This window comes from Biomphalaria glabrata, chromosome 16, assembly GCF_947242115.1.
Source record: "Biomphalaria glabrata chromosome 16, xgBioGlab47.1, whole genome shotgun sequence".
Lineage (NCBI taxonomy): Eukaryota > Metazoa > Mollusca > Gastropoda > Planorbidae > Biomphalaria > Biomphalaria glabrata.
This window is the reverse complement of record NC_074726.1, coordinates 19,311,280-19,333,463: the sequence shown is the minus strand read 5'-3', so window position 1 is coordinate 19,333,463 and position 22,184 is coordinate 19,311,280. Positions and strand designations below refer to the sequence as shown.

Here is a 22,184-nt window from a genome sequence, read left to right as displayed (position 1 = left end):
CAATATGGAAAGCGCCAAACCTACTCGCGATTTAAAAAAACAACAACTGGCATTGTCAACTTTTATTTAATTAAAATAATTGGGCGAATTTTAACCAAAACAGTACGTTCCCATACTTAATTTACTGTAATAGTCACTGGCATATAAATATAGATCTAAATCTATCTCGATCTCTTTTTAAAAAAATCAAAAGCGATATTTTGCTAGTCGATAGTAAATCTAAAAGGCAGATCTGAATGTTTATCGGCTTTATGTTGGAAATCTACCTTCTACTGTAGATGGCTCGTAAAGTTAATTTGACCTTTATTTTGCACTTAGTTTGAGTTTGAATAAAATGCAAAGACGAATTTATTTTCTAGCAAAAAAAAACACTTAATTTTCACTTATTATCGTTATCCCTACTCAGACTAGGCCCCGCCCAATTCGTTTCGCATAGGGCCCCGCAATCTGTAAGACCGGCCCTGTGTATAATAGATTTGTCCGGATGTTTGTATATATAGTGAGAGAAAAAGAGAAATCCAGATAAATCTAATATCGTTAATTAAATTTTTTGGATGGTCTCGTATGAAAATTAGATGTACCATAGTCTTGTGGAGAGATTTTAATACCATACTTTGGTGTTAGGAAGTTGTTTTCCTTAAAAAATCAGAATATAATATTAATGATAATTAGATTTTGTAACATTTTAGCAAGAAAATTAAATGTAGTGTAAGAGAGAAGTTTGATTTTACATAAAAAGAGTTTAAATATTTTTCTTAAAAATCCGGAACAGCCTATTTTCGTAAATGTGAAAGAGAGTATTTGTTTTATTTATTAGATGAGGGATTTAACCAGTTATTTGGCGTTAGTAGATTTTTCATATAAAATTCGGAAATTTTCGGAGACGATTTGTAGGAAAATTAAAGTAATGTGGTCGATTTCTTTTTCAAAACAAAATCCGGAACATCCTTTACCGATTACAAAAACTTTTGTTATGTTTCAGCAAAAAATTAAATGTAAAATTAGTCTAAAAAGTGATTTTCAAAAATCATTTCTAGTAAACGATTTTCTTATTTTAAAATCCTGAACAACCTATTGTCGATATTTTTGAAAAAATAAAGTCATTTGACATAAATTAGTTTTAAGACGAAAATAAGGAAAAATTTGATATCGATAATTAAACTATAGTGACGTATTGTCAAAGAATATAAGTGTAATATTAGTCAATTTTGCGATTTCAAACAATCTTTTGACATAATTTATTTTTTATAAAACAATATCCAAACCACCTTATAGTTAATGAGATTCTTAGGCCAACAGTATAGAGATTTTCATTTTGCATTTATATGCTATTTACATTAACAAACCGAAACAACATATTACTGATCATGTGTTTTTGCAACGATTAAGCATGGAAATTAAATGTAATATAAGTTAAGAGAACAAACAAAATTCGTCGGCATTGATTTGTTTTTCACAAAAACATCCGGAACAATCTATTATAGATACTTTAAACTATTGAGATGTTTCGGAAGGAACATTAAAGGTCAAATCAGATTTTCAAGAGCTTTTAGTATTGTTGTTTTTTTATTTAAACGTGACTGCCAGACCGTTTGACAGACAAAACACACAAAAAATAAGCGTCTTTTATTCTGATGGGGGTGCTAAACAAAAAATAAATAAAATCTGATTTGATTATTTTTAAAATTTTGAGGGAACTGATTAGTACCGTGTCTTGCCGATGCTAGTCACGCTACTGCATGAAAGTCGCTGCCTAAAATGTCCATTTTAAAAAATATGCGTGATATTTACATACAAAGTGCATTCTTAGCCTTTATTAGCATAAAAATAAATGTTTTCTTTAATTTTAGCAGCTAGTTCACCAGAAAAAAAACACCTTTAACTAATATTTATATTTGTTGTGAATATTTCTTGTACATTTTATGAATATATTTAACTTGGTGATACTGAAAATACAAAAAATATTTTCTTTGTTTACATTACCTTCTAACATTACTTCCCTTATATTTACGTATTGTTTTAGAATTGGTGTATTTTTATGAAAAAATCGCTTGCATAATTAATTTTATAAATTAAACGGTTTGCTTTTAGAAAACCAAAAGTAGCAGTTGCATCTAAACTTTTCAAGCCGCATCGCATGGTGAAATAATATTTTTTATTTCTCTTCTAGTTTTCGAGTTTTCTGAGTGTGACAGACGGACAGACTGACATTTTGCACAAACCTAATAGCGGCTTTTCCCCTTACGTGGGCCGCTAAAAATCACCGAGTGGTTAAACGCTTAGCTTCCAAACCTGGGGTACTTGGTTCGAATCTCGGTGAAGACTGGGATATTGAATTTCGGGAATTTTAGGGCTTCCCTGAAAGTACCCATCTCTAATAGGTACCTGACTTTAGTTGAGGAAAGTTAAGGCGGTTGGTCGTTGTGCCGTCCACATAACACCCTGCTCGTTAAACGTTGGCCTAAGAAACAAATCTCCTTAATATCATTTACAAAGGGCAGACAAGTACAGGGAAAACAAAAATTAAGTACATGTAATTATAACTACGTCTATATTAGCTAGACAGTTTGCGTTTCATTACGTAATTGTCTGCCGCTAGTTTAATGCTATTGCAATCTCCAACACCTTATCGCGTCAACAGACCACTGGACCTTAAAGTAGTGACAGGCGTAATAATACTGTCGTAAGCAGGAACGCTTGTAGACTTTGACTTTTATGAAAAATTACTAGGACATCAACTGCACACTTCAAACAAGCTATGTCACATGACCCGTTCAGATGTCTACCTTTTGAAGCGAAGAAGACTTGTTTAGTGAAGCGTAATGTACAGATTTGATAGCCTCTTCCTAAATGACATTATAAGCCTTTTCAAGACCAATATTTTGTAATCAATTGTAGCCATTTTCTGTTCATCCAAGCCTAGTTACCCCACGCTGCACCCACACGCGACGAACCAATCAGACCTAGTTGAATTCACTTACTGGCTATTAGGAATATAGAGTTTTTTTGTTTTTTTTTGGTTTCGTTGTTGTTGTTTTTTTGTTTATTCCTTTGTATTCAATATATTTTTAAATATGAACTTCCCAGTTTTATTTATAAACTAGTAAAACCAATAAGCTGACCAACCAAACACAATCCTTTACACACATAGACACACACATAGACATATTAATTCTCCACACTTGCAATGATATAAGGAACACAGACACATTGTTAGAACTATTGCCAATCTTCTCATTTCAAAAGTAAAAGAAATAATTTAGTACAACTAAGCTCAATGCAACTAGACTCAATACAAGAATACAACTAGACTCAATACAACTAGACTCAATACAAGAATACAACTAGACTCAATGCAACTAGATTTCAATACAAGAATACTAGACTCAAAACGAGAAAACAACTATACTCAATACAAGAATACAACTAGACTCAATACAAGAATACAACTAGACTCAATACAAGAATACAACTAGACTCAATGCAACTAAACTCAATACAAGAATACAACTAAACTCAATACAAGAGTACAACTCTCAAAGCCGAACAGAAGTATTAGCATGTATTCACTGCGACTTGAATTCTTTCTTTAACCAAAAAAAAAACACGCACACACACAACTAAGTACATGATCTACACATTAAGCACATGATCTACACACTAAGTACATGATCTACACACTAAGTACACGATCTACACACTAAGTACATGATCTACACACTGCACAAGGACTAAATACACGTGTCCTGCACTTTTCCAGTTTGGACTAATTTGTTAAAAAGTTGATTGCGAATGAAACGAAGAATCGACTGAAGTTAATAAGTTGGAAGACATACAACAGGAGCTACTGTGTTGAAGGGAGACTGGAGCTATTGAGCTATGATACAACTGGAGCTACTGTGTTGAAGAGAGACTGGAGCTATTGAGCTATGATACCACTGGAGCTACTGTGTTGGAGAGAGACTGGAGCTATTGAGCTATGATACAACTGGAGCTACTGTGTTGGAGAGAGACTGGAGCTATTGAGCTATGATACAACTGGAGCTACTGTGTTGGAGAGAGACTGGAGCTATTGAGCTATGATACAACTGGAGTCACTGAGTTAAGGAGTAGCAGCTAGAGCTACTGAGCTGGAGTGCAACTGGAGCTACTGTGTTGGAGAGAGACTGGAGCTATTGAGCTATGATACAACTGGAGTCACTGAGTTAAGGAGCAGCAGCTGGAGTGCAACTGGAGCTACTGTGTTGGAGAGAGACTGGAGCTATTGAGCTATGATACAACTGGAGTCACTGAGTTAAGGAGTAGCAGCTAGAGCTACTGAGCTGGAGTGCAACTGGAGCTACTGTGTTGGAGAGAGACTGGAGCTATTGAGCTATGATACAACTGGAGTCACTGAGTTAATGAGTAGCAGCTAGAGCTACTGAGCTGGAGTGCAACAGGAGCTACTGAGTTTAAATAGGAGCATCTGGAGCTACTGAATTTAAATAGGAACATCTGGAGCTATTGAGTTTAAATAGGAACATCTGGAGCTATTGAATTGATTGTGTGAAGTCATTGATATTGGGGAGAAGAACCTGGGGGCTAAACTAAACAACTAATTAAACAAGAAACACCAACGCGAAAAAATAACTTTTGAATTCACGAAACCACACAATGAATCCCCATCCTGGGACCAAAGCTCTTTTCCTACTATAAAAGAATGTATTGAACATAAATTTAAAAATCTGACTACATTCGAACAGATCACAAGGAAATAGTGAACTCTTTTCTTCAAACTCATTACCCTAACAATCAGTGGATCAGAGTTTACACGGATGGTTCATCTCATTAAGCTGGAATACTCATCGAATGGCCCGATGGAGAAAAACTAGAAAAATCCATTGCAACTGGAGAGCTCTCTGACAGTCACAGAGCAGAAAGGGAAACATTACAAGAAGCAGCTATTATGCTAGCTAATCATCCAAGTACCCCACACAGTCAGATTGTCTTTCTAACCAATGCGAAAACAATCCTCCAAAACTTGGAAAACTCTGATTCCTCTTATGTGAAACGACTTAGGACAGCAGTTATAAAGTTTAACAACAAATCAAAAGAACTGTTATTCAAAGGATACCAGAACATATTGAACTCGCAGGAAATGAGAAGGCTGACGACCTTTCTAAGTGTGGGAGAAAAACACACAATGAAACATTGCACTCTATCCAGAAGAAATGAAGAAACTAATAGTGAAGACAATAAATGAGAATTGGACACGCTGTCATCCAAATAACAAAAAGATGACGCCTATTATAAACTATCCCGACAAGATCAACGCCTAATCTTTCGCCTCAGAACCGGACAGAATTAGACAACATATGTTTCCGTAGCTCAAAATTGGAACCATTGAAATCTGCCCATGTGGATTGTCACCAGAGAATGCTGACCATGTCCTTCAAAACTGCATTCTTTACCAAGAGTCCCGAATAAGACACTGGCCCCAAAACACCAATATAGAAAGAAAACTATATGGAGAGCTCCCTGATTTGGAAACAAGTGTGTATTGGTCTAGTCATCTGAACGCCTAAACATAATAATGAGAACGAGGAAAAAGAAGGAGCAACTAGAATCACTACGGGCTGGACTTACTAATAGAGTTTGGTGGGAACGACTGGACTCATATTAAGTTGATGGTTGGGGATAAGAATTACTTAGTTGATGGGAAAGGTGAAGAATCAGAGCTGGCTTAGTCGAATTGCGAAAGTGAAGCTACTAAGCAACATTTGCAATAAGAGTTTATAAAGTCTAGTGGCTAAACGGTAAACAGACGAAAATGTGAACATCTAAAGATGAAATTCTGTTGTTGTTGTTTTAAATACAAATAACTGAAGCCATTCCGATGGAATACGTTCTACAAATGTGTCGATCCACTTGAAAGAAGTTGGTGGTTACGTTGACCACTTAACATTGCCTTCAACTGAAATCTTGGCCTGAACACATTTGTGAAGATATAGAGTGGATACAAGTAGCACATTGACTGGCCCTCACAGTGGCAGATATGTGTTCAATCATTTTTCGCCATATAAGTCTAAGAAATGTTTTTCATTTTACTTCAGGCAATAATTGTTCTTACATTCTTGTATCCCCCCCCCAACCCGTTCTCAGTTTTTAGGTTGTTGGGTTGTTGTCTTTTTGAAAGTAGAACCTTATGGCTTCGATCCTAAACACATTTCTTCTTCATGTGTGAAATATCTATAAGTGAAGTTACAGAAATATATTTATAAAAGATCCAGTTGTTTTGTGTGTGTTTCTACGTGAAAGATTGATAAGGAAGTGTTTGTTTTGTTTTCTGTTGTCCCATCATACATAAATCTTTAACCTAATGAATTAATTGCTAAAAAAACAAACAAATTTAAACATGAAGTCTAGGAAATGAACAAATCATGACGTGTGGGTTACTTCCCCTGTTGTTAAACCTCTGTGTTTTGTAAACCCAACATTTTGTGTGTACGAGATGATGTCCTCAATGAAAATTGGGAAGATTTGTCTGTTTGACTCCCAAACTGAGAGAGTTAAACTTATGTTAATTTTTTAAAGCCATGCCACAATTTGCAGCCATCGTTATAAAGGCCGAGTCTAAATATAGCAATAGTTTATTAGGTTGGAGGCATCAACTTTCTATCAGGTGTGGACTTGGGAATGTTGTAACCTTGAGAAGAAAGGCAATGCATACTCTATTAGTAGAAACTGAGAATGTCCCATTAGATTCCAATTGTTTATACTCTGTCATTGTCGCACCAAACAGCTTAATGTAGGATGTAAACACGAACAAGTTTCTTTTACAAAAAAACTGAATAGAACTTTTATTTATATGTACTTATACACATAATTGAAAGATGATCTCAACTAGATCTAATTCTCTACAAAAACACGTCTTTTCTGTCTCAGTGTCTTGTTAGTCTCCTCTCTTTAGCTTTCTATCTTCTCACACCAGTTCTATGAACTTCAGTTACGACAGACCATCAAAGGATTTCATCAGAAACTCTTCAGCCTACACAACCAAAAACATCCGCCCTTCTTTCTTCACGGTGACATCATAAACACGCACATACACGCCACAACAGCAATCCTTACAGACACAGATCAGCGGGAAACAGTTACATTCTGAGCTGCAGAAATTGAACAAAAAATCCAATAGAAAAACAGCACTGGAAAAGGGTCAAGTAATACTATAGAAATGCGACTATTGCAAATTTTAATTATAAAACAACAATCTTTTCCTTTACCGACTCTGGCAGAACACACACACAACTGAAACAGTAATTCCCTGTACATTTTCATTGTTTTAACTGAGATCACCTGACCTTAGTCTCTTCAATTGGTGAAATATCTCAGAAAGTTTTCCTCATGTCAGCTACCAGTCTTCAAGACTTTCCAATAGTAACATTTTTGTGTTGGGACCTTACTAAATTATTTTAACTGTATTGTACGTATAGTAAGTACATGTCTCCATCGTGAATCTTACTTAATGTGATTGATTGATTGTGGATAGAAATGTTCGTTTTGAGTCGCACTCATGGTTTGATTAATAGGGTTATCATGGCTACGTCCATCATGGATATTTTTATCATGGATATGTTTATCATGAATGTGTCTGTTATGACTAGGTCTAACGAAGCTATGTCTATTATAGCTAAGTGTATCATGGATATGCGTATCAGGGATGTCTTTATCACGAATATGTTTATCATGGATAAACCAGTGTCTCCGGTGTCTCCAGTGTCTATCATGAGCATGTCTATCATGGAAATGTCTATCATGGATATGTCTATCATGGATATGTCTCTATATGTTTATCAAGTTTATGGCTGTCATGGTTATTAAACAAAATAGCTCCACTATTGCAATAGCCAGATCCTGAGTTTCCTAGGTCAGTGGTTCTCAAATTTTGTTAAGTGTCCTCCCTCATTTTCCCCCGAACAAAAGTCTAATGATATTACATCATAAATCACAAGGAACTGTTTGTATTGTTTTACCAAAGGTCAACAATATTTTTACATTTAAAATGTTCATAAATGAAGTCCAATTCATAAATAGGAAGCTTTTGACGTCTCCAGTGTCTCCAGTGTCTCCAGTGTCTCCGGTGTCTCCAGTGTCTCCGGTGTCTCCAGTGTCTCCGGTGTCTCCAGTCAGTGTCTCCAGTGTCTCCAGTGTCTCCAGTGTCTCCAGTGTCTCCGTTGTCTCCAGTGTCTCCAGTGTCTCCAGTCAGTGCCTCCAGTGTCTCCAGTGTCTCCAGTGTCTCCAGTGCCTCCAGTGTCCAGTGTCTCCGGTGTCTCCAGTCAAAGCCTCCAGTGTCTCCAGTGTCTCCAGTGTCTCCGGTGTCTCCAGTGTCTCCGGTGTCTCCAGTCAGTGTCTCCAGTGTCTCCAGTGTCTCCAGTGTCTCCGGTGTCTCCAGTGTCTCCGGTGTCTCCAGTCAGTGTCTCCAGTGTCTCCAGTGTCTCCAGTGTCTCCAGTGTCTCCGGTGTCTCCAGTGTCTCCGGTGTCTCCAGTCAGTGTCTCCAGTGTCTCCAGTGTCTCCAGTGTCTCCAGTGTCTCCGGTGTCTCCAGTGTCTATCATGAGCATGTCTATCATGGAAATGTCTATCATGGATATGTCTATCATGGATATGTCTCTATATGTTTATCAAGTTTATGGCTGTCATGGTTATTAAACAAAATAGCTCCACTATTGCAATAGCCAGATCCTGAGTTTCCTAGGTCAGTGGTTCTCAAATTTTGTTAAGTGTCCTCCCTCATTTTCCCCCGAACAAAAGTCTAATGATATTACATCATAAATCACAAGGAACTGTTTGTATTGTTTTACCAAAGGTCAACAATATTTTTACATTTAAAATGTTCATAAATGAAGTCCAATTCATAAATAGGAAGCTTTTGACGTCTCCAGTGTCTCCAGTGTCTCCAGTGTCTCCGGTGTCTCCAGTGTCTCCGGTGTCTCCAGTCAGTGTCTCCAGTGTCTCCAGTGTCTCCGGTGTCTCCAGTGTCTCCGGTGTCTCCAGTCAGTGTCTCCAGTGTCTCCAGTGTCTCCAGTGTCTCCAGTGTCTCCGGTGTCTCCAGTGTCTCCGGTGTCTCCAGTCAGTGCCTCCAGTGTCTCCAGTGTCTCCAGTGTCTCCAGTGCCTCCAGTGTCCAGTGTCTCCGGTGTCTCCAGTCAGTGCCTCCAGTGTCTCCAGTGTCTCCGGTGTCTCCAGTGTCTCCGGTGTCTCCGGTGTCTCCAGTCAGTGTATCCAGTGTCTCCAGTGTCTCCAGTGTCTCCGGTGTCTCCGGTGTCTCCGGTGACTCCAGTGTCTCCGGTGTCTCCAGTCAGTGTCTCCAGTGTCTCCAGTGTCTCCAGTGTCTCCGGTGTCTCCAGTGTCTCCGGTGTCTCCAGTCAGTGTCTCCAGTGTCTCCAGTGTCTCCGGTGTCTCCAGTGTCTCCAGTGTCTCCAGTGTCTCCGGTGTCTCCGGTGTCTCCAGTCAGTGTCTCCAGTGTCTCCAGTGTCTCCGGTGTCTCCAGTGTTTCCAGTGTCTCCAGTGTCTCCGGTGTCTCCAGTGTCTCCAGTGTCTCCAGTGTCTCCAGTGTCTCCGGTGTCTCCAGTGTCTCCGGTGTCTCCAGTGTCTCCAGTGTCTCCGGCGTCTCCAGTGTCTCCAGTGTCTCCGGTGTCTCCAGTGTCTCCAGTGTCTCCGGTGTCTCCGGTGTCTCCAGTGTCTCCGGTGTCTCCAGTGTCTCCAGTGTCTCCAGTGTCTCCGGTGTCTCCAGTGTCTCCAGTGTCTCCAGTGTCTCCGGTGTCTGCAGTGTCTCCAGTGTCTCCAGTGTCTCCGGTGTCTCCAGTGTCTCCGGTGTCTCCAGTGTCTCCAGTGTCTCCAGTGTCTCCGGTGTCTCCAGTGTCTCCGGTGTCTCCAGTGTCTCCAGTGTCTCCGGTGTCTCCAGTGTCTCCAGTGTCTCCAGTGTCTCCAGTGTACAGAAGACGGAAACAATGATAAGCAACGTGTTAAATCAAACAAATTCTGCTTCTGGTGTACTCAGCATTGTAAAATCAACTTTGTAAGCTCTTTGGCTTGCAACAAAAAGTAACTTTAATTCTTGAGTTGGCAACAACGAGATTTCAATGTGGCATCTTTGACATTGTTTATTTTGTAAATGTCTTCTGTCTCCTAATTTTCCACTTTTGAAATAATGCCTCAACATTTGGTCCTTAAGTGAGTAAATAATGCCTCAACATTTGGTCCTTAAGTGAGTAAATAATGCCTCAACATTTGGTCCTTAAGTGAGTAAATAATGCCTCAACATTTGGTCCTTAAGTGAGTAAATAATGCCTCAACATTTGGTCCTTAAGTGAGTAAATAATGCCTCAACATTTGGTCCTTAAGTGAGTAAATAATGCCTCAACATTTGGTCCTTAAGTGAGTAAATAATGCCTCAACATTTGGTCCTTAAGTGAGTAAATAATGCCTCAACATTTGGTCCTTAAGTGAGTAAATAATGCCTCAACATTTGGTCCTTAAGTGAGTAAATAATGCCTCTACATTTGGTCCTTAAGTGAGTAAATAATGCCTCAACATTTGGTCCTTAAGTGAGTAAATAATGCCTCAACATTTGGTCCTTAAGTGAGTAAATAATGCCTCTACATTTGGTCCTTAAGTGAGTAAATAATGCCTCAACATTTGGTCCTTAAGTGAGTAAATAATGCCTCAACATTTGGTCCTTAAGTGAGTAAATAATGCCTCAACATTTGGTCCTTAAGTGAGTAAATAATGCCTCAACATTTGGTCCTTAAGTGAGTAAATAATGCCTCAACATTTGGTCCTTAAGTGAGTAAATAATGCCTCAACATTTGGTCCTTAAGTGAGTAAACGGGACCTTAAAAAATCAAAGTGTCATCAAAGATTAGTGTGATTAAGTTTTAGTGTAAACATCCTCAAACATAAAAGGAAATCTGTGAAAAGTTAGACTAACTGCTCACTATTCAGAGCATGAAGTATTAGTGAAACATGTTTTTATAAACATGAGTTTCAAAGTATCCTAAGTTTCCAAAGATTTTTTTTGAAGGCTTACTTTTTTAAATATGTGCCCAACCAGATATCCTTAGCATATTTTACTGATACTTGATATGTGCCCAACCAGATATCCTTAGCATATTTTACTGATACTTGATATGTGCCCAACCAGTAAGCTTAATCATGTAATATATCTACACTACATTTATTATAGTGAAGATATTAAAAGAAAAGGCGCAACAATCTTAGAAACATCGGACCGAATGGATAATGAGATTTAAATAAATCTCTTCTGTATGAATGAACAAAAACATGTTTAAAAAGATTTTGGAAATAGGCATATTTGTTCAATATCTGTTTTATATTACAGATAAAATGACCAGTGGCTGGGTTCAAAGTGGATACATTGACAAAACAATGGAGATTGGACTTAAAGCTGCACTTCACAAGCCACACCGCCATGTTCACGAGGGGAAGATAGCTCGCCCTCTGTCTGTGGGTTCTAACCTTTTGGCCGTTCAAGAACGAGGTTTGAGTGGCTCCAGTGTCTCCTTGCAGTCTTTAGAAAGTTTCGTTAGTGAAAGAGGTTAGTTGGTGAAAGAGGTTAGTTGGTGAAAGAAGTTAATTGGTGAAAGAGTTTAGTTAGTGAAAGTAGAGGTTAGTTGGTTTATTTACATTGATTCTAAACTTGTCATCTTTTTTTTTTATTAAAGAGTCATCTTATTTTTTCTCATGATTTGCCTACATAGTTTGTCACATCAGGTGCAGACATAACCATTGTTCGCATGTGGTCGATTTAGATTCTGCCGTCTTCGTCTGTCCTCGATAGTGGCTTTGCTTTGGATCAAATGTGTATACCGCGGCCTAGTAAGGGATTTCCAGCTATCTCATTCCAATGCCGCCTGCAGCCAGGTCCACACAGCCTGGCTTCACGCCATTTTCTAATAGGAAGTGATCAGACAGGTCATCGGTGCGTCTGATCTAGCCTATTTGTCCTTCATGAAACTGATTGAGAATGGATAGGAATTTAAGTGGGCATCCGAGTCTGGTCAAAATCCTCCGTAAGACATTGTGACTAACCATGTGGAAAGCCTTGGTGAGATCAACAAAGGCAGAGTAGTCATGTTGATTGATACACACGATTGTGTGTTGATATGATAGTCATATTGATTTACTACACTAGTACTGGTTTTGATACAATAGTCATGATTGCAGCATATAAAGTAGTAGTGTTCATTGCTACACACGATTGTGTGTTGATTTGGTAATCATGTTGATTGCTACACAAGATTGTGTGTGGATATGATAGTCATATTGATTTGCTACACAAGATTGTGTGTTGGTATGATAGTCATAGTGATTGCTACACACGATTGTGAGTTGGTATGATAATCATGTTGATTGCTACACACGATTGTGAGTTGGTATGATAGTCATGGTGATTGCTACACACGATTGTGTGTTGATATGATAATCATGTTGATTTGCTACACACGATTGTGTGTTGATATGATAATCATGTTGATTGCTACACACGATTGTGAGTTGGTATGATAGTCATGGTGATTGCTACACACGATTGTGTGTTGATATGATAGTCATGGTGATTGCTACACACGATTGTGTGTTGATATGATAGTCATGGTGATTGCTACACACGATTGTGTGTTGATATGATAATCATGTTGATTGCTACACACGATTGTGAGTTGGTATGATAGTCATGGTGATTGCTACACACGATTGTGTGTTGATATGATTATCATGTTGATTGCTACACACGATTGTGTGTTGATATGATAGTCATATTGATTTGCTACACAAGATTGTGTGTTGGTATGATAGTCATATTGATTTGCTACACAAGATTGTGTGTTGGTAAGATAGTCATGGTGATTGCTACACACGATTGTGTGTTGATATGATAATCATGTTGATTGCTACACACGATTGTGAGTTGGTATGATAGTCATGGTGATTGCTACACACGATTGTGTGTTGATATGATAATCATGTTGATTGCTACACACGATTGTGTGTTGATATGATAGTCATATTGATTTGCTACACAAGATTGTGTGTTGGTATGATAGTCATATTGATTTGCTACACAAGATTGTGTGTTGGTATGATAGTCATAGTGATTGCTACACACGATTGTGTGTTGATATGATAGTCATGGTGGTTGCTACACACGATTGTGTGTTAGTATGATAGTCATAGTGATTGCTCAGCAACATAAACGTCTTGCATATTGAAGGACATTTAATCTTCCTGCTACAACATTTTTACTTCATTTGTGACTAAACAGTCACGTGACTAGTAAAGACTACGAGTACAGTCGCTGATCATTTTGAACACACAGGGGGGGGGGGGTCATCAATGTTGTTTTGAATAGACACCCCCCTATCCCCATCACACTGCTTTGTTTCGTTTCTTTGCACTCGACGAAATTTCAAATGTCTGGGGGGGGGGGTATTTACCACTGCCATATTTTAAGCACGTGCGTTATTTGCATATAGAAACTACAAAATGTCACTGACACCTGACATTTTAAAGATTTACAGGCCTTTTAAAAATGTATGTTGTATGTTGCAGGCACGTTGTACAATTTTTATAATTCAAAATCAATATGCAACTTAAATGTACATTTATTAGAAGTCTATTAATTAACATTCTGACTTGTAAAGACTGTGTTTATCACAGAATTAAACTAAAGAGAATCTTTTCAATCAAACAAGAAGCAGAGAGAGAAAGAGATAAGGGGAGATTGTGTGTGTGAGAGCGAGAGAGAAAGAGTTTAGAATTTTAATTTCTGGATTTTAATGACCATTTACGAGTAGGATCTAGGGCTAGTTGCACCGGACGAAAAAAAAAATGTTTGCCTTTGTAGTTTGCACCACGACAATAAAGCGAACGACTAAATAGCGCCGACAAGAAAAACGCTAAATGTTTCGACAAAATAGCGCGACACAAAATAGCGCTGAGATATAATCAGTTCCGGATTTCAATGGATGGAGGCCCTGGAAAGGATTTTTGTGAAGCCTCTCCCCTCTTCAAGCTTCAATATCAATGTACTTAATTTCAATAAAACTAACAGTAGGTCATATTTGTTTTAAAAAAAAAAGAAAATCTAAGAAACAAAAAATATTTTAAAAAATAGACAATACCTACTGGTTAAGTGAATGTATAGATTTACTAGACTTTATAATATTCTTGTGATAGGCCTTTAGATCTAGACTTAGTAGACGGTGCGGAAAATGTTCATGAACATTCATTTATTAAACTCTTGAATGTATAGGGCCTTCATGCGGAAAAACCAGAAGACGTAGAGGCTGTTCAAAATAAATATTTGCTAGTTCTCTATCCAATCTTAAATTATTATTTTTTTTATACTTTGAAAAATTATATAGGCTAAACTACAGTTTTCCCCTGTGACCAAGTAATTCTTATCCCAAAGATATACGTCAACTATCAAATCTCTGGAAAAAATAGTTAGAGCCATTTTCGAGATCAAAACCTTGCAAGATCCAAAATTTGATGTCGGATTTTCAATATCTTTTCTAGTTTTTGCAATCTAAACGGGACGGACGGGCATAAAGATGAGCGGACAGACAGACCACACAAAACGAATAGCGCCTATTCCCCTTTCTGGGAATTAAGTGAAAACAAAAAGCAGATTATTGTCCTTGTGTTGGTGTTTCAAGACTTCCAGGCGTTGTTTGTTTGTTTGTACATTTCGGATGTTTCTTCCTTGGGAGGGGCGGCGGATAGGGTTTAGGCCCGGGACCATCGAGACAAAAGTCCAGAGCACATACCACACGACCAGGCAGCCACATTAATATGCTCTGTCTGTCTCTCTCTCTCTCTCTCTTTCTCTCTCTCTCTCTCTCTGTGTGTGTGTGTGTTCATGGCAATAAATCTAGTCCCATTTCTTCATTTCACTTGCAAACAACCAAGATGAACATAAATACGTTCCTTCTCTTGTCTAGCAATTAGTGGTGGTATACTTGTTATTATTTCTCTTCTACACAGAAGGCTCAGAGAGACACTTCAACGATGACGTATCAGAGAAGGGGACTCCCCGATGCTCCAGAGTATGTAGATATCAAATTATTTTGTATGTAGCGTTTGTTTATAGATAGACTGCATGCCACTGATAAATTCTGCACACTCTAATCATGACATGGGCGTGACATTTTCTTTTCCTTGACGTGACTATGTTTACGCCTATGATTCATGTTTTCAAAGTTTATTCACGCAGCCACACTCGCTGTGTAGTCTTCTTACCGATTTATTTATTTGTTAAATTAACTGGTTCATTAAATAAGCCCTATGCGTATTTCTCGTGCATTCAGTAAATGTATTAGTGCGCAGATGACGCAAAGACAACTTATATAGACCGTCCCGGTGGACAACGCTTTGTCTTCGAGAAAAATATGCAAGTCGTAACTGGGTTTGCCAACACTGATCTTATCCTTAATCTTTGGAATCGAAGACAGAGCCATTAAATCTACACACGATTGTGTGTTGGTATGATAGTCATTGTGAGTCATTTATTTTTTCTGGCTGATTCAGGCAACCTGTTCCATTCTGTACTGGCACTGGGAAAGTGCCTTAATATTTGGGTCTCTAAGTAGTACTGCAAGTGCGCGCAAATACTGCCAGTGCGTGCAAATACTGCCAGTGCATTCAATTACTGCCAGTGTGTGCAATTACTGCCAGTGTGTGCAAATACTGCCAGTGCGTGCAAATACTGCAGGATCTTATCTTAGCGTGTATATTACAGACGCTACGTCAAAAAGGGAAGATAATTACGTCCTACGTATTTCATGTGTCAATCCAGTCCTGCATGTTAATCAATGACTTCAACTCTGCTACGTCGTTGGTTTTTTACCAATATGAGGACTTCATAATAACTGTTCATTTACTATTACACCTAGATATTTCGAGTTTTTAGTCTATTTGTTTTAGTTATTTTTTTTGTTTGTATTTTTTTGTTACTCTTAATTGCTGGCATTTTCTTGCTGTAAGGACATACTCTAATTTGATTCCAATCTCATTCATGCTGTAAAATGTCTGTATCTTGTGTTGTTTTTATTGCCCTATATATTAGTTCCTGAACTAATGCAATTTGGTAAATCACGTATCTTCCTTCTTTTACATGAACAAAATTAATTAATTACCACCAATTAATTAAGTAATTTCTCAGTTTTTTTAATTGATATATGTGCTGTCGTAGACAATGTATAATTGTGTCAAGTTTTTTGATCCGACGATGGGAAAAATAATGTGTACAAGACTTGTACCCCACAGACAGATATAAGCTTTGTACAAATACTGAAATAAATGAGACTAGATATCTGGACCTAGAGTAACTCTTCAATCTAGCTAACACAGTTATCTCCCCCCCCCCTTTTTTTTTCTTTCCGCACCCAACGTTTCATTCAACAATCACCTCACGTTCAGTTTATAAATAACCGAGGGGCTTGATCACTGGTTGCTAAACACAGGCCAACGGGCTAATTCCGGACCGCATCAATATCCTGTTGGATGAAGACATGTTTTTGCTTTCCATTATTACAACTAAGAAAAAATTCATTGACAGTTATTTTATGTCGTCAAAGTATGCAGTAGCCTATGTCTTATGTGGCGTATCAGTGTAGCAAATACCTTTTAGTTAACACAATTCATTCTTAAATACCCCCCCCAACTTCTTAAAATAACTGGCATTACCCACTGGCTACGCCCGTTGATTTGGTCAGATTAAAAGCTAGCAGCTTTACAACCAAAAATACTCTGTTATTGTTCTCTTCTTGAAACATAAATGTTGGTACTTCTGAATGTAAAGAGCTTATCAGTGTCTTGAGGTCATGTGACTGATCCATTCGGTTCATCCCTTTGTTGTCCCAGACAACTTCCAACAGGAACAATTAGGACACAGAACTCAGGTGTCAGTTGTTAAGGAAGCTGAACGCCTGGCCGAGTGCCATTCTTGTAACTCTATGTCTAAACCAAATAAACTACTGTTCATCGCCAGGTGGCGCTGTCAGATAGACATATACCTTGGAAACGGAAACAGCTTCCGTGACGCCAAGCATTGATTTAGCACATCTGGTCAGATCAATGTTAAATGAGAATTTAACACGTTCAGTAAAAATAACAGATAAAAAAAAACGTACCTTTAACATTTGTTTAATGTTAACCTTAGATATTTTATTTTACAATGTCTCAATTCAAATCACTTCCTTTGAACACGGATTTTGAAAACGGCTCTAACGATTTTCTTAGAAATCTGACTGTTGATGTAGGCTATATCGTTGGGAAGAATAAATAGCTCGTTGGCCACGATGGGAAAACTCTAGTTTGACCGTTATAAGTTTTCAAAGTGAAAAAAGGAACTAATTTTAATTTGGAACTAAAAAATCTTTATCTTTAACATACTATATGACTTCGGGTGATTCCGGAAGTAGGTATTATAAGTTAAAAGTATAAAAAAATAATTCATATATTCTGTATTTAAAATAGTTTATAAGTATGTATACAACTTTTGAAAGAATACTTAATAATAAAATAATCAGTAAGCTCTTCTATGAAAGACTATCAGTAATCTTCACATCTATTTTAAGCTCAATAAAGATGGTGGTAAATTAGATTTTACTTAGCATTTTGTTTGTGAAAGAAAATGGTTGTAAAATTTTTGACATGTTTCGGATGTTGCTTCACATTTGAAAATAATGACAACCTAGAGCCCAAATCTCCCACAGGACAACGCAGGACTATCGAGGCCACCGAATGACAGTCCAGAGCGCAGACTACACGACTAGGTAGCCATTTTATTCTGAAAAATAAAACAAAAACAAAAAAATGACTTCCCCACCAATCTCTGCAGTTCGCTGAGTCTCAAATTCGTTTGTTTTGTGGGTTCAAAACTTTGTTTGATAAATGAAGATGATTACATCCAAACCCAACCATCAGACGGGAAAGGATTGCGGCGGCAGAGTACGAACTGGGAATCAAATTGACGACAGAAGGGAGCGCTAACTACACGACCAGTTTAGATCAATATTCTGGTGTTCTGTTTACGGGCTGTTTTTACAAAGCTTATATCAACTCACTATGCCTGTCTGTCTGGTAAAAAGATAGTACATGATTTCTCCCACATCTATTCTTGGGTCAAGTTGAAACTTTGCACAATTATTCATTTGCTTAGGCAAGCTACGAATCAATAAAAATAATCCAATAAGTAAATTAATTACAGGAATCATTTTTTTTAATACCAAATAGCGTTAGTAATCCTTCAGTATTCAAAGATATGGCTAATTTGAGTTTGAGTCCCTTAGATAATTATATTCATTTCTCTCACACCCATTCTCGGATCAAGTTTAAATTTAAAACAATTATTTATTGTACCTAAAAATCAATTTAAAAATTAACCAATTAGTCAAGTAATTATTGGTAATGAATTATATATGTATGTCTCCTTTTGTCTCGAAAGGCAATGGATGCGCCCAGATAAGACACTGGTTTTGGTTTAGTCTTGAGACGGGGCAGAACCTGGTGTGGCTAATCAAGCCAACTCTAGAGCGGCAGACTTTACCACAATTCATGCATGTGCATGGATCTGATTCAGGGCTAGCGAACAGGGCAACTCTCTTTTTTCCCTCTTGATTAAGGCGCTTCGTTTCTTTTGCTCTCCTCGAGGATCGTCCCAGCACGCACATCTGTTTCCATGCACTCCGGTCTTTGGCTATTTCTTCCCACATACCTTCGATGATGTCTGTGGCTCTTATGTCTCGCCTGCAAACATCTCTATATGTTAGTCTTTGGCGGCCGTTGGGTCTGACTCCCTCCACAAGCCCAGCACATAAGATATCTTTCTGGATTATCGGTAATGAATTATTTTGTTTAATATTGAATAATGGAAATAACTTCTGCATTATTGAAATATATAGATGTAAGGGCGGAGTTCTTCCCCTTTGATGAGCTTTGTTGTTGTTTTTCTTTAAAGAATTTATTTTATATTTTGCTTGTTAATGTTTGAGTTGAAAGTGTTGAAGTAAATCTATCCCTCTCTAAAGACTTGTCTTTGTTTCAACTGTAGAAAAACACCAAATTTCAAAGAAAAATACCAAAGAATGCAGTGGCAACAAATGTTATGATAGGGGAGGTAACTGGACTGAAGCGTCCACTGATGGCGTTTGTTCGGCTGAACCCAGCCCGCCACCTTGGCTGGGTCTGTGAAGTGAGACTACCAACTCGGTTTTTGTTTCTCGCTCTTGTGCCTGACGTCCAAACAGACGTCCGCTATGACGTCAAGGAAGTGGGAAGGTGCGTCGGAACTCTAATGATAGATCCGGTAAGGTCAGCTCGATACATTTAGTGCTTATTAGCGCAAGATTGATTATTGGATGATCAGATTATAAGATGACATGATTGTGATTGGGTTGTAGGACAGTATTGAGATTATTGTAGTGATTGTGCAACGAGCTATATCTTAATGATGGCTTTGAGATTATGCAATGAATGAGAATGAGATTAGTTTAGTCAATTTGATATGAATATTTGGCACTTCTGTGGTACTTAAATGATTTATGCTAATAAATTGCTAATTGGACATATCTACATATTTTGAAAGGTGTAAGGTATTTACCTAGATCAGAAGCTTTGCAAGTTACCCTTGGTCCCGGGTTCAAGACTGATGATTGTAGATTTTCTCCACTTGGTATGAAAGCTCATATATTACTTTGTGTAACCTGAACAGTGATAGTGGGTCATAAAAGAGTATGATGTCCCAAACATTTAGTGTTGGTGTAGCTTAGTGAGTTCAATGTTCCTTACTGCTACATCAGGTTAACATCGTTATTTAAGCTAACATAGAAATGTAAACAGATCGAGGTTAAAATGTGTTTCAACAGAAAAGCTCGGTATTTAGATTTAATTATTTTTGTGTAAAGTATATCTGGATTAGTATCCATTCTATTGCCACTCACTAACCCATATACATTTACTTGACCAACTGTTAACCCATTCAAAAGTCAGCAATTAAGAATAATAACACGACTTCTGAAACAGCTATGATATCTTCCTTTAAAGACAGAGCCAACTCTTATGATTGTAATTATGAGTTTAGTTCTTAAGTTGTTCAAGAAACTCTAAACAAACTCTCACTTCCACTTAGATATTCCGAGAAGTTGCTGAACGCTGTTCAAGTAGATTTGAACTGCTGGCTGGGATCACTGAGTTCACGAACCACTTGACAGTGCTGCCATCTTGTGTCTGGGATCCCAGTACAAGACTGGAACCCCCAAACAAAATACCATCTCAGGTAAATATTGGTTTTGTGTGATGCTTAAGCATCATCTGGTGAACCACGCGTTACTATTTCAGCGCTTTGACTTCAAGAAACAGTAGCTGTGTAAATAAAATATGCAAATAAAGACCTAAAAGCTGGGTGGCTGAAATTGAATTTGTAAAATAAAAATAGCCTTGAGTTTGAAAGTGTTCAAATTTTACAGGAAAGTTATGGATGAAATACGAAAGTAAAAAAGAAACACTTTACTTGTTACATTAGCATATCGCTAAAAAATTATATGAATAGGACGCTAACTAGATACATTTCAGTAATATTAGTGATTAAATGGCTTAACTTAGTAGACCCTATTTAACTTTTTAAAAATTGATTTAGCTCTTTAAAAATTCGATTTTTTTGTTTTAGACATCTAAACTTGAGATTCTGCAATGTTCTAGCCCTCTAAAGTTTAGATAATGTAATATTTTAGCCCCTCAAGTTTAGGTCCTCTAATGTTTTAGCCCACTAAAGTTTAGGCTCCATAATATTTAGGACTTACAATGTTTATGATTATTCAACTTATGATGGCTAAATAACTGCATGATGAAATATTGATAATAAGGGCGATTCTCACTAATCTATAAATGTGTATGTTACGTGCGCATCTTAGTGTGAATGTGAAATGGTGCGATTGCGTGTTGAAAGGAAAGAAGAACCGAAATGGAGGACTATGAACAAGAAAGTGTTTTCAGTGTTAATAAAGATTAAAGTATTTATAAACTGTGATTTTGTCGTGTACATGTCTAAAGAGTCTCATCCAATATGAAAACGTAACAAGTGGCGCCCAACGCAAAGGTAACCCACGTATCCCTCTATTCACAGGGGATCTCCTGTCAGCAGACAGTAGAGATAGTAAAATCTAGATCTAGAGACAGGAGAACATTCGATTCGATATTATTAGAAATAGACTATGGCGGACAGGGCCGAGGTAGCAGCGTTGAAGGAAGAGGGAAGGTTGTTGGAGCTGGAAGGGGCAGAACTAAGAAAATACGTACAAGAAAGGTTGATGGAGAGGGAGAGATTAGCGATGGAAAGAGACAAAGAAAAGGAGAGATTAGCGATGGAAAGAGACAAAGAAAAGGAGAGATTAGATAAGGAGGACAAAAGAGAAAGGGAAAAAGAAAAGGAGAGATTAGCGATGGAAAGAGACAAAGAAAAGGAGAGATTAGCGATGGAAAGAGACAAAGAAAAGGAGAGATTAGATAAGGAGGACAAAAGAGAAAGAGAAAAGGATAAGGAGATAGTAGCAATTGAAAGGGAAAAGAAAAATGAATTGGTCGCCATTGAAAGAGAAAGATTAGCATTTGAAAAAGAGACAGCAGAGAAAAAGTTAAAAACAGACCAAGGAAAAGAGAATGATAAAAGAAAGAGTGAATCTACAGGGAATAAACTGGCAAAATATAAAGGTTTGATATTCAACGAAGACAAAATGGACATAGACATTTTTTTGAAGAAGTTCGAAATAGAAATGAGAGAACTGGAGTACCCTGAAGACAAATGGACATTCTTATTGTCAAGATCATTTACAGCGGAGGTGCCTTCAAAAATATGTATGAACCAGAGTAACTACAGCATTGTGAAAGAACAACTACTTCGAACTTTCGGGAAAACAGAAGCTTTCTATCGCCAACAGTTTGTTAATTGTGAGATAGAACCAGAGGATGACCCGCAGACCTTCTTGGACAAAATGAGCAGCCATTTCGATAACTGGATAGAAACCGCTGAGGTAGAAAAAACCTTTGACAGTCTTAAGACATTTCTCATGCTGGACAAAGTGATGTACGAGTGTCAGGAGGAATTAAAAATATTTCTGTTGGAGAGGAAA

At 37.7% G+C, this 22,184-nt stretch overlaps 1 protein-coding gene across 4 annotated transcripts in view; it reads left to right on the top strand.

Annotated features, from left to right (window-relative positions):
* The window catches only part of LOC106078427 (electroneutral sodium bicarbonate exchanger 1-like), a 76,339-nt gene that overhangs the window by 32,747 nt on the left and 21,408 nt on the right, over positions 1-22,184 (top strand). For all 4 annotated transcript variants that reach the window (XM_056013932.1, XM_056013931.1, XM_056013929.1 and 1 more), the window contains exons 4-7: positions 11,378-11,593; positions 15,043-15,104; positions 19,112-19,366; positions 20,189-20,335. In XM_056013932.1, coding sequence (XP_055869907.1) covers positions 11,378-11,593; positions 15,043-15,104; positions 19,112-19,366; positions 20,189-20,335 — 680 coding nt within the window. The remainder of the gene's footprint in view (positions 1-11,377; positions 11,594-15,042; positions 15,105-19,111; positions 19,367-20,188; positions 20,336-22,184) is intronic.